Source organism: Ranitomeya imitator, chromosome 7 (assembly GCF_032444005.1).
Source record: "Ranitomeya imitator isolate aRanImi1 chromosome 7, aRanImi1.pri, whole genome shotgun sequence".
Lineage (NCBI taxonomy): Eukaryota > Metazoa > Chordata > Amphibia > Anura > Dendrobatidae > Ranitomeya > Ranitomeya imitator.
The window spans coordinates 165,941,187-165,953,579 of record NC_091288.1 but is presented as its reverse complement, the minus strand read 5'-3'; the positions used below and the strand labels follow the sequence as shown (position 1 = coordinate 165,953,579).

The following is a 12,393-nucleotide window of genomic DNA, read 5'->3' as shown; positions in this document are numbered from 1 at the left end:
GATAGACTCCATTTTCAGACTTTGTCCTATATTTGGTAACATTAATAAGCTCAGATTCATCTGGTTATTTCATATGTACACCTCCATTTACTCTAAAATGAAGTGCTCCCCATGTGTTACAGTCCGTACTTGGGCACACAACGTTCCTTTGGGTCAGACCAGCTTCGGAGACACAGCAGCAGCCATAGTCCTTACTTTCCAGAACCTTGCTTTGACTGAATTAGGGTTAAAGGTTTATTCCCACAATGCCAATCACATCTCAGGGAACTAAAATAAGTTGTGAAATGCAATCAATTTCCAAAACTCCTCGCTACTCTGGATATCACCCCTGAAAATACAGATGGCAGAGGCTTTTTCCTTCATGGCTTCCTATGGATATCTACTGTAGTTATTTTATAGCTCCGTAGTTTCCGACTATTCTTCTAGTGGGATTGCTCCTCTTACTGTACAATGATATGGCGCATGTGTGACTGCACGGGGTGGATATGGCTACTGTGCGCCAGCTGCCGTCCTCTCTTCCTGCACTGCTAGTTTTGTGATTGATAGACACTAGTGATGATGAACCAACATACAGAGATAAGGTGTTATCCGAGCATCCTCAGCGTACTCGAATAATATGCATGTCTCCCGGATGTTTGTTAGGCAATCCCTGCATGTGTTGCGGCTGTTGAACATCCGCGGGACATGCAGGTGCCGGGGCTCACCAATCAGAACTCAGCTTTAATATTTTAACCAGCAATAGAAAAATGAAAGCTATGTTTTGATTGGTTGCTATGTGCAATAAAGAGGGTTTTGGAGGCTGAAGAGGACACATGGGGGAATATTTCTGAAACACATCCAGAATTGGAGGATTAGAAACCTTTATACAGGGTGGAGGGATGAGAATGATATTGATATATTATTAGAAACTAAGGCTACTTTCACACTTCCGTCTTTTCAGATCCGTTGCAATCCGTTTTTTTCCCCAAAACGACGCATCCTGCAAATGTGCCCACAGGATCCATTTTTTTCCCATAGACTTGTATTAGCAACGGATGGCCACACGTCGCATCCGTCGTGCGACGATCCGTCGTGTTTTGGTGGACTGTCGTCTGGAAAAAACGTTCAATGTAACGTTTTTTGTCTGCGTCGAAAAAACGTACAGCGACTGATCCTGCGGTGTCAGTCGTTGGCTAGAATGGAAGCCTATGGGCGCAGGATCCCTTGCTGTCCGTCAAATGACGGAATCCAGCAACAGATTCCATTTTTTTACACGGAGCATGCCTGGAAGGATTTCTATTCCTTTAATTTAACCCATTTTTCCTGCAGCTGCTGCATCGACGGATCCATCAAAAAACAGGATCCAGTGCATCCGTTTTTTACAATCTGCACAGGATCCATCTTTTCAACACTTTGACGGATAGTGACTGATTCTAAAAGACGGAAGTGTGAAAGTGGCCTAAGCCTAGCACCATGTGTCCTCCTGTCAGCTCTGCCCCAGAGGCCACTAGTTGATCACAGAATGGTTAGTAAAGTAGCTAATATTATCCAAGTTTAGAGCCTGGAGAAGAAGCAAGAGTTAGTGGGAAATGTAGTTTACACTGGCGAAGGCATGGTGGAGTTACCTTAGAGGGGTTATTTGACTTTACGGAGTTTGAAAAAAAATATATTCTGAGATAAGCCCTTTAATGGCGAAAAAAGAGCACTTGCATTGAATATGAAAGGAAATGAGTTAGGCCTGAAGAATGAAACCAAGAGATCGGTGGTACCTAAGGGTGCTTTCACATTGTGTTTATGTACCCGTTCAGTGGTCCCGTCAGGGGTTGAGTCTGAAACCCCCTCAAGACTAGTTTCTGTCATCTATGTCAATGGGGCCATGGCTATAAAGGTGCAAACAGTCAACGTGCACTCTGACTTGCATCACTTTGGGTTAAAAAGTCACGTTTTGCAGGAGATTTGAAAAACAAGCCTTAATGGGACCACTGCACGTGGGCAAGAATGCAATGTGAAAGGGGCCTAAGGCTAACCAATGGGGCACAAGTTCACAACTACAACTTTTTTTTTAATGAAAAATAAAAAATTGTGCTGGGGCCAGGAGGATAATCCCATCAGGATCATTGGGTTCTTTTGAAGATATTGAGGTCTATTTGGGTTATGGACCGATCATAGAATATATTGGTATTACACAACAAAGAAACAATTCTACATAGGCTACATCCTGTTCTAACACTGCTACACAAGAAGCTGGGCAAACCGAAGGCCAGATGTGTGTAGTCCTACTGTCCTCATATCCTTACAAGAGGCAAGCAACCTTAGAAGCTGGCTGCTGTGTGTCAGCATCTGCCATAATGGGAGACATTCTACCAAAGAATCCTGCCCGGTCCACTTCTGTAAGTCTATAGCCACAGTGAGTACGGGGTGTGCGAAAAGGACTCATGGAGTTTTTCAATATTGCACAGGCTGACATTAACATACTTGCAGCCTCTGCCACTGTAGCCGGTCCTGACCACTTCATGTTCTGGTCAATGGCTAGGAGAGGAGTAGACCCTGGAGCCATCCTTCCTTAGAGCTGTGATTGTAGACAATAAATTTGCTTTTAGATCTCGGTCCGATGCTAAGCTTCTCCACAATATGCAGTCTTCACCGCCAGTGAAATAAAACCATACCCCATCCTTCCCTATGTCCTTGTAGAAGCGAAGTGATGAGCGAATAGCATTGTTGCTCGGGTCTCCCCGAGTATTTGTTAGTGCTCGGAGATTTAGTTTTCCTCGCCTCAGCTGCTTGATTTACGGCTGCTAGACAGGCTGAATACATGTGAGGAATGCCTGTTAGGGAATTCTCACATGTATTCAGGCTGTCCAGCAGTCGTAAATCAAGCAGCTGAGGCGAGGAAAACTAAATCTCCGAGGACTAACAAATACTGAGATCACCCGAACGTGCTCGGGGAAACCTGAGCAATAATGCTATTCGCTCATCACTACTACACACCCAACACAGCCTCTGTGGATCACCAGCACTATGTAGTACTGATGGTCATAAATCTACGAGGGCACAAGCATTTGGTGAGGATGACCTGCTTACTGTGCAGGGTGCCTGCCTCTTAACATTTTTCTCCTCTCTTCTGCCATGGGGGCCAGTCTTAAATCAAATTTTATGCTTTTGACCAAATAGACAATGGCACAACTAGAAATGGCAAATTCAGTAGGAAAAAAAAGACAGCGTCCAATGCAGGTGAAAAAACATCACTGTTCCATTTTTTCTGCCATAAAATGTGACGCACCGACCATCCATAGGTCTTTTTAATGCTTGAACAAGACCTTTGGCTGGTCGAAACATCACATCGTTGGCAGAATAAACCGTGATGTTTTTTTCACCTGAATTGAATGCGGTTTCTTTTTCCTATTGAATTTTTTTTCCAGACGTATTCCTTGAAACTTTTTTGATGGTGCATCCTTTTTGTGCCCATGTGCTCTTTGTAATTGCCCAATAGATTGCTGTGAGCCACCTTCATTTTTAGAACTGACACATTAACTTGATCAATCTCCCATCTTTACGAGTTTCAGCTTAGAAGATTAGAGACCTTTCATTAACCAAGTCAGCTCTGTCCTGTGTCAAGATCAAGATTCAGGGACTGAGAAGGAGGCTGGCTAAGCTAATAAACTGAGCCTAAAATTCTGCCCCCTTCATCACATGATTGGCTGTGATAACTCAGGAAGAGGATCCTACCTGTGTCATGTAGGATTAGCACCGAACTTCCAGAATCAAGTTGGCATGGACGAAAATCGGGCCATTTATGCAGTTTTGATCATCTAAGTAAATTTGAAAGTTATCTTTTATATTTGCCAAACAAAATTGTTATTTTATCAAAACAATCTCTTTAATACTTACTCTGGTACTGATGTGTCCTACTCTGCCCCCATCTACATTGAGGTGACAATTTATGTATATGAACCCATCTACATTGTATATGGACCCATCTACACTGAGGTCGGCTGACACAAGGTGAGATTTTAATACTACCAGGGCTGTGGAGTCGGAGTCAGAGGTTTGGCTTACCGATCCACAGCCCTCCCAGGGCTGTGGAGTTGGGAGTCATCGTCGGAGCCCATTGTGCTGGTGTCATGGAAATTGAGGAGTCAGAGGTTTGGCTTACTGACTCCACAGCCCTGACTGCTACAGATAGGACCGTCCCTATTGGGTGCACCTTGTCGCAGTGGGAAGATTTATGCTTTTTTGATCAAAATAGTGTTAACCAAGTTCCCTAATTTATTTACATGTACTATTACTTTACTACTGGGTATATGATCATTTTGATTTTGTTTTTCTCTCCAGTTTTGTCTGTTAAATGGCCACAGTGTGAACGGGCTCCAACACGTTGCACCTTTACCAACATGTTCCGGCTCATTTGTTTGGTTTTACTCCGGCGCCAGACAAATAAACTGCCAAACAGGATAATAAACTTACAAATACATTTTATTTCTTACCGATTAACACACAAAGCGGTTAAATTCACAGATTTCATGGACATGAACACAGGTGCAGTTCGTCTTGACATGTTTGGCACTATTCATACACTGTAAACGGCTCGCTTGCTTTTAGAAAGCACCTAGTGTAATCAGTCTTGAGTCAGTTTGGTTAAAATTTCCTTCATATTTGGAGTACAGAATAACACGGGCTCCTAGGTGTAAAAATGTTATATACATTAAAGTTATCCCCCCTCCAAAGAAAATAAAAAAGCCTAGAAATTATCAGTGTGAAAGGTCCACATTCATTACAAGCTTTGAACATGCTACATACACGTTAGTCATGGTCAACAGAAGACTGGCAATCACTGGTATCCTTACACTATTAGTAGATCAAAAAAGGGGATTGTTTTAGGAAAAGTCCTTTTTGGATAAGTGTAGATCTGAATGGAAAGTGGCGGAGCGGTGGCCATTACCACGAGACGTGGCATGCACTAATGAGTAATGAAATGTCAAATGCAGCCATCTCATCCTTTCTGATTTATTTCTATGGGCCGGATAGGACGAGCTGCATACAATGTCTTGAGACGTTCATTGCAGATTTTGCAAAGACAAAACAAAATTGAGATGATTTGTATTTGTGGCTTTTCTTGAAATGGCGATTTTAAGACCTAAAAACATCCATGATCTCGGTAACATGTATATTATGCAGATGGATTGAATGTGAGACATTACATAACAGAATGGGACAAACTGTTGCTCAAACCCCATCATGACTGGGCGATTTTCAGATTTTTTGTTTTAGTTTCTCCTCCCCTTACTCCAAAAGCCATAACTTTTTAAATTTTCTGTCCACATAGTGGCAAGAGGGCTTTTTTTTTTTTTGGGGGGGGGAGAGGACAAGTTGTACTTTTGAATAACACAATTTTATCATTTGATGCACTGGAAAGTGTTGAAATTCCAAAAAAGTGCGATCCCCCGATTTTTATTTTTTTATTTTTCATGTTTACTATATGGTAATTTAACTGACCTGACAATAGTCTTCTCCAGGTCAGTACGAGTACACAGATACCAAGCAGGTGTAGTTTTGTTTTGTTTTTTTTAAAGTGAAAGAAAATTTTGGAAATTTGGAGCAGAGCTGTTAGAGGCAGATGATGGCTGAAAAAATTAACCATCATCTGCTGGGAAAGATGCAGGCTTGGATTGAGAGTCCACATCAAAGTCAGGGAGCCGGCATATGACATACTGTTACATCATATGTCTGTAACGGTTTCTGTGAAAACAAGTTATTGTCATCCACAGAATAGGTGATACTTCTTGATCGGCCCTGCACAAAACCTGGGACCTGCACAAAAAGACAAAATCAGGAACTTTTATTCCTTTTAGAATGGAGTGGCAATGTGCAAGCCCAAATGCAGCTCTATTCACTCCCTATGGGGCTGCCAGAAAAAGCAACCCCTAGGGAATGAATGGGGCTGTGGTCGACTATGTGCACTGGGCCTCCATTCTAATGGGAATATTGGTATCCCGTTCTGACGACTGGGGCACGTCCCACTGATCAATACATTATCACCTAGCCCAAGGATAGCGGATAACTTGAACCCATAGAGCCCCATTAAATGGTGTCCTATAGTAAATACCAATGAGGAAATCCAATTAGAGGTTTGCACTTGATACATGTTTGGCAGTAATTGGGACTGTAATGGAGGACCAGTAGGCATAGTCAGGGCAAGTGGGAAGCAAATGTTAACTGGTCGATGCACAGTATTCCAGGGTCAGGGTCAGTAGCAGCTTTCTGCTCAGGCTCAGTGAACAGGTTGGCTACATAAATGGACACTGGATGGAGATCATATCCATAGTGCCAGTCAATTCACACTACAAGCCTTCTCCACAGCATGTAAGTGAGATTTCATCAGATCTCCTCCACAATACTGGTCCTGTATTAGCAGCAGATTTACCCTCTGAAAATGTAATGACAGGAAGGTAAGACTCATATATGCATCTAGGGAACATGCCCTTATAATCCAGAACACAGGAAAACCAGGGTCATAGCACAATGACCGCCTCTATTATATAGAAGTGAAGGATAGTTCGGCTTTAAAGGGAACCCATTCGGTCCCCTGACTTTGGCTTCTTGTACAGATGCACATTTCTGGTTGAAGAATCAAGCCTTGATCTGATGTGTCAGAAGCAGGACTAGTCCAGTGGGCGTCTTCACCTGAGCTAGTCCTGCCTAAGATTTTGTACCACACCTCTCCTGGGCATGACTGACAGCCTGCTTACTATACTAGTTATGGTAGCACCATAATGCAGGCTGTCAGTCATACCCTGGGGGGACATCATTAGAAGATCTAAGATGGGCCTAGTCTGGGGGACACTGCAGGTTAAAATTCTTGATAGATTCTTCAAACTCTGCAGATTTAGTAAGCTCAGAAAATAAATCAGCACCTATACTGCTACAGTAGTGCTTGGGGACACTTCGGCATCTGACAGATTGGTTTTAATGGCCGTTGACATTGAAGACAAAAGACAATTTTTGACATTTCATACGATGTAAAACACTGAATCACCTGACAATTCACCAAACTGAATGAATACACTACTATCTAGATGTATCTGTATACATGGCTCAGTGTGATCTTTGTACAAAAAAGTGCTCATTAGAAGAAGTATACGGTGTCACCTCTAGAAATATTTCTGATATTATACCTAAAAGCTACGAAATATCTATGTACAATATCACATGCAGGAAGAGCAGTTATGTTCATAGCGGACCTCGGTTATCCTAAACATCAGGCTGTATGGCGGTGTTAAGTTAGTAGACATGTATATTATCTTCCAGCTATTGAAATCAAAGACTTATAGGGAATTCCTCACGTTGTGGCGACATTACGTGGGATACGGCAGGCCCAAGAATTCCTTATTTAATTAGTAATACAAGACGACACGAACACCGATCGGACATTATTTAAAGTATTAGTATTCATTTCACAGTCTGAGTGTTCCATAATTAACAATATTAATACTTCATATTCCATAACATCCCTGAACACTGCAAGGTGTACACTTACAAAAAAAAGTTAAATTTTCCTATGAAAATATATATTGTGGCACATTAAAACTGATTTTTATGGAGACGCGGTTTTGGCTTGAGAGCAAAAAAATAATCCCCATCCATTGTTGTGCGACCTGAACTTGTGCGTACATGGTAGTAGAGATTAATAGACAGAACTTATTCCGTGACCTCTTCCTTCTTTTGGACTAAGGCAACAAAGCGGAATAGAAATCTACTTGAAATCTGCCAGGATGTCATTGAAGATGTTTAGGAACAAGTGTGCATGGTGCTCCTTGAAAACCAGGGTTGGTCTGAACCGAATGGACCGATCTCCACAACCTCCGAGCACAACACCTAAAAAGATAAAATAGGTCAGTAAGTTCTCTATCGGTTGTACATAAGGTGCACACATAACCACAGACAGAGAGAGACAACCAAGGACAGCACTCTGCCATCCCCTACAGTCACCCGCCATCTCCTGCAGACATCCGCCACCTCCTACAGTCACCCGCCATCTCCTGCAGTCACCCGCCACCTCCTACAGTCACCCGCCATCCCCTACAGTCTCCCGCCATCTCCTGGAGACATCCGCCACCTTCTACAGTCTCCCGCCACCTCCTACAGTCACCCGCCATCCCCTACAGTTACCCGCCACCTCCTACAGTCACCCGCCACCTCCTACAGTCACTCGCCACCTCCTACAGTCACCCGCCACCTCCTACAGTCACCCGCCACCTCCTACAGTCACCCGCCACTTCCTACAGTTACCCACCACCTCCTACAGTCTCCCACCACCTCCTACAGTCACCCGCCATCCCCTACAGTCACCCGCCACCTCCTACAGTCACCCGCCACCCCCTACAGTCACTCGCCATCTCCTACAGTCACCCGCCATCCCCTACAGTCACCCGCCACCTCCTACAGTCACCCGCCTTTGTAGTAGAGCTGTGGTCACACACATGCAGTACAGCTCAATTCAAGCCTATCAGGAACCAGAGTTTATGACCCCTCATTCTAGTGAACAGGAGGGTCCCAGCGATAACTTAATTCCCTGTTCGTGGCCCCAACCCCTTTAAAGAGAATCTGTAACCCTACCTGTTGGAATGGCTGCTGTTCTGAATCTGGTGTTGGTTTTTATTTTTTCATCTCTTCACTCCTGAGTTATGGCTGACTCCTGTATGTAATTTTTTTTTTTCACAACTGGGCGTGATGCTCAAGAAGGTAATCATAAAGAGGAGTTGATGCCTACACCCACTTAGCTAAGTTATAAGATTTTTGTACAGGGAAATGAGGGCCATATCTTGGGACAGGAGAGGTGCAAGAGCACAATAAAAACAATGCCACATTCAGGAGATCAGCAACATTTATATAAGGTAACAAAATACTTATTTATGGCAAGTGATTGGTCCTCTTTAAAGGAAATGTATCACCCCCAAAAACTTGCAGATCTGGGGGTGATCCACAGGTAAATGGCATTTATCTAGTGCCTGGCTGGCGTACTGCAGCAACTAAAGGGAGAAAATTACCGTAAGTTATATTCCGACACAGGGTCTACGGGGTGAAGTTTCTCATTGTGGAGAACACCAAGTTGACGTCGGGAGACTTATAGGCCATGCAATGCTCCCCTAGGAATCTAAATCTGCAAATAGCCTCTTCAGAGAGGAAGAAAACAGAGACTATAGGAGACAGCAATCCTAAAAACTCAGTATATGGCTTTCTACTGGATAAATAGAGAGCGATATGCTCCATCAGAAGGGGTCAGCTGGCATCCTGGCCAAGTGCTGGACACACTTCCGCTTGCTACAATCCATGATGCCTCCATCAAGTCTGTGCACCTGACTTTAGGACAAGCTGGCATGTATTTTGCGAAAAGTCAAATACCAGGCTGTGTTACCTTTATTTCTTGCTTGGGCTATCAACTTGGATCGAGTCTCATCATTTGGAGCATCAAACGAACAGAATGTCCCTCTGCCCCTGGCTCTGCTCACAAGATGTGGATAGCGGGACTGTAAAGACACCGACATGTCACATTACTGAGAAGGTTCACCCCAAAATATAATGGATCATAGTTCTGAACATCAAATTAAATTCATAGTAGATAAAAAGGGAAGACTACATCTTAGGTGACTATTTTGCACAAAACGAACAAAGCATGAAAACGATATATGGGCAATATAAGAGATGGATCATCACCATGTGTACACATCGCTCAGGTAGGTGGTTTCATACAGATCACAGGACAGAGGAGACCTATAGAAAGATCACATCATTGCAGCTTCAGAAACTTTTTGTGAACAGAAGTGTAGCTTTACTGTCAATACAACATCTTCCCTTTTAAACGAGTTCTGTTATAGCTGAGGTATAAAATTGTGCTGCTGAAGAACATCTTTTAAAAAGATAAACTATTATACAGCCTACACCTCAAGTATAGAGATCTCCATGATTGCTCAAACCAAGGGGTTGAAGCGCGTAGCTTACCACCAGATTCAAAGACTTTCAATTTAGCCTATATACCGGTCTGCGTAAACTTAAGCTACTATAAGTGGTCCTGTCCCTTGGCTTAATTGGTGAGGGTCTCCAAATCCTTTACCAAGCAAAACTGCTGAACAGAGGACAGAACATCAAAAAGGTTTCAAAAGTCAGTTCCACTTTTACGATTTCACTGTATCGGGTTCGTTTCGGATTGGCACGTTCAGATGCCTTTAGATAGTCACCTGCACACATGCGAGGAAAGCACCTAGAAATGTGCAATGTTGAGGACCATAGATATAGTGGGCTGTTATGGAAACTTACGAAACAAGAACAAAAGGAACCGAACAAATGCCCTTAAATTATGTTAAATGATGATATTTATTGGAGATATAGAACAACATAGGTAGAAGGAGAAACCAATACCAAAACACGGAGGGCGCTATGCCAGGAGATGGAGAGTTGTTGTTAACAATATACTGTGATAACCCGTAAGGGTAGTTTCCCACATCCTTTTTTTGTTTTCAGGCTAAATCCGGCCAATTTGTAAAAAAAACTGATCCGGCGCAAATTGTGAAAAACCAGTCTTCTTTAATACGCATGGATGAGAGAGAGAGAGAGAAGAACTGAAAATCTGCATGATTTGTATGGAAAATGCTTTGAAAACTGGATCCGGGCACCGGATTCAGTGTTTCACATCTCCATTTCATGTGTTTTTGGCCATTGCAGTGAACATTTTCGCCGTCCGCCGGAAACGACTATTTGGACGGATCCGGAAAAAAAATGGATGAAACGTCTGGCCATCAGGCACAATCTGGCGTTAATGCAACTCTTTGGGAAAAAAAACGGATCCGGCGTAAAAAAAAAAAAACATCTGTGTTTACCAAACATTGCCGGATTGTGCCTGAAACAAAAAGCCTGATGTGTGAAAGTAGCCTAAGGGTGAATTGATCAAAGGTGTAAATAACGCTGTACATAACACAGTAAAAACCGAAATAAAAAAACAATGGTATAACAAGTATATCTATAAGTGAATCGTAGAATAAGGTGCTAGTGCAATCTTACAAGGGGCTTTAGGCAGCAAGATTAGTAAATGAATCAAAAGTGAAGTACACTAAACTGTGTGCTGCTGACTGATAATACCTCACATATTAAGCCATTAGATAATTACCTAAAAGTGGTATGACGACCGTCTCCTGGATGCGCCTTGCCCCGACGTGCGTTTCGGCATCTGCCTTCATCAGGCCCCCTGGGAGAAGGCAGACGCCGAAACGCGTGTCGGGGCAGGGCGCATCCAGGAGACGGTCGTCATACCACTTTTAGGTAATTCACTTATAGATATATTTGTTATACCATTGTTTTTTTATTTTGTTTTTACCGTGTTATGTACAGAGTTATTTACACCTTTGATCAATTCACCCTTACGGGTTATCACAGTATATTGTTAACAACAACTCTCCGTCTCCTGGCATAGCACCCTCTGTTTTTTGGTATTGGTTTCTCCTTCTACCTATGTTGTTGTATGTCTCCAATAAATATCATCATTTAACATAATTTATGGGCATTTGTTTGGTTACTTTTGTTCTTGTTTTGTTGTTTGCTATAGCCGAGTTGTCCGCTATTTTTGTCCATATTGGTATACATAATGGTGATGGTTTAGTATTTTTTCTTTCCTTATATTTTTTCTGATTGATTTATTTCTATGTATACCTCGCCTTGAGATTTGTATATAATGCTATGGAAACTTAGTGCAGTAGACAAAAGACTCATGATGTTTTCTTCCCTTCGAAATCAGAAGATGTCCAGCAGTGCCATCAACTCAGAATTGACAGCATTTCGTGGGACCCTGCTACACCTACCTCCTGTCTGGAGAAGTCAGGACAGAAGTGGAAGAATGGCGGCCAAAAAAAGTCACCTTGCCTTCCATGTGGAAACAAGGCCAAGGGACTCCATAATGCATGAAACCATAGTAATCAGATTGCAAACAAAATCAGCAGACGCTGAGGAAAACATGAAATATTTGGCTGTAACAGAATGATTATTTACATTATAGAGTCTGTCTGGAATTAAATAAGGACACAGAAGGATTTGCGCCCGTCTACATCCACAGCAGGGAGGTCATTCCAAACATCTTGGAGGACTAACTCCAGATCTTCTAAATTCCATCAAAAACTGTGTACAATTGTAACTAGTAGAATGGGTGCTTTGATGTGATTTTGCAGACAAAGGACAATCACACCAAATATTGATGTAATGTAGATTTCGCCTTTTGTTCATTCACTTTTTACACTATTCTTAACCCTTTTTTTAATACAGTCTTACACTCCAAGTCTGCCTGAAGCTTTTGCACACTACTGCATATTATATATGTGTATAATTTATCTTCTCAGGTTGAAGAGGACAATCTATGACCATGCCAGTATGTCT

The 12,393-nt window shown here is 42.5% G+C and overlaps 1 protein-coding gene across 3 annotated transcripts in view; it reads right to left on the bottom strand.

Moving 5' to 3' along the window:
- Nucleotides 1-4,434: 4,434 nt before the first annotated feature.
- Nucleotides 4,435-12,393, bottom strand: part of ABAT (4-aminobutyrate aminotransferase) — a 187,060-nt gene continuing 179,101 nt past the window's right edge. For all 3 annotated transcript variants that reach the window (XM_069733997.1, XM_069733995.1, XM_069733996.1), the window contains exons 15-16: nt 9,392-9,503; nt 4,435-7,851 (exon numbers count right to left, since the gene is read on the bottom strand). In XM_069733997.1, coding sequence (XP_069590098.1) covers nt 7,730-7,851; nt 9,392-9,503 — 234 coding nt within the window. In that variant the 3' untranslated portion in view covers nt 4,435-7,729. The remainder of the gene's footprint in view (nt 7,852-9,391; nt 9,504-12,393) is intronic.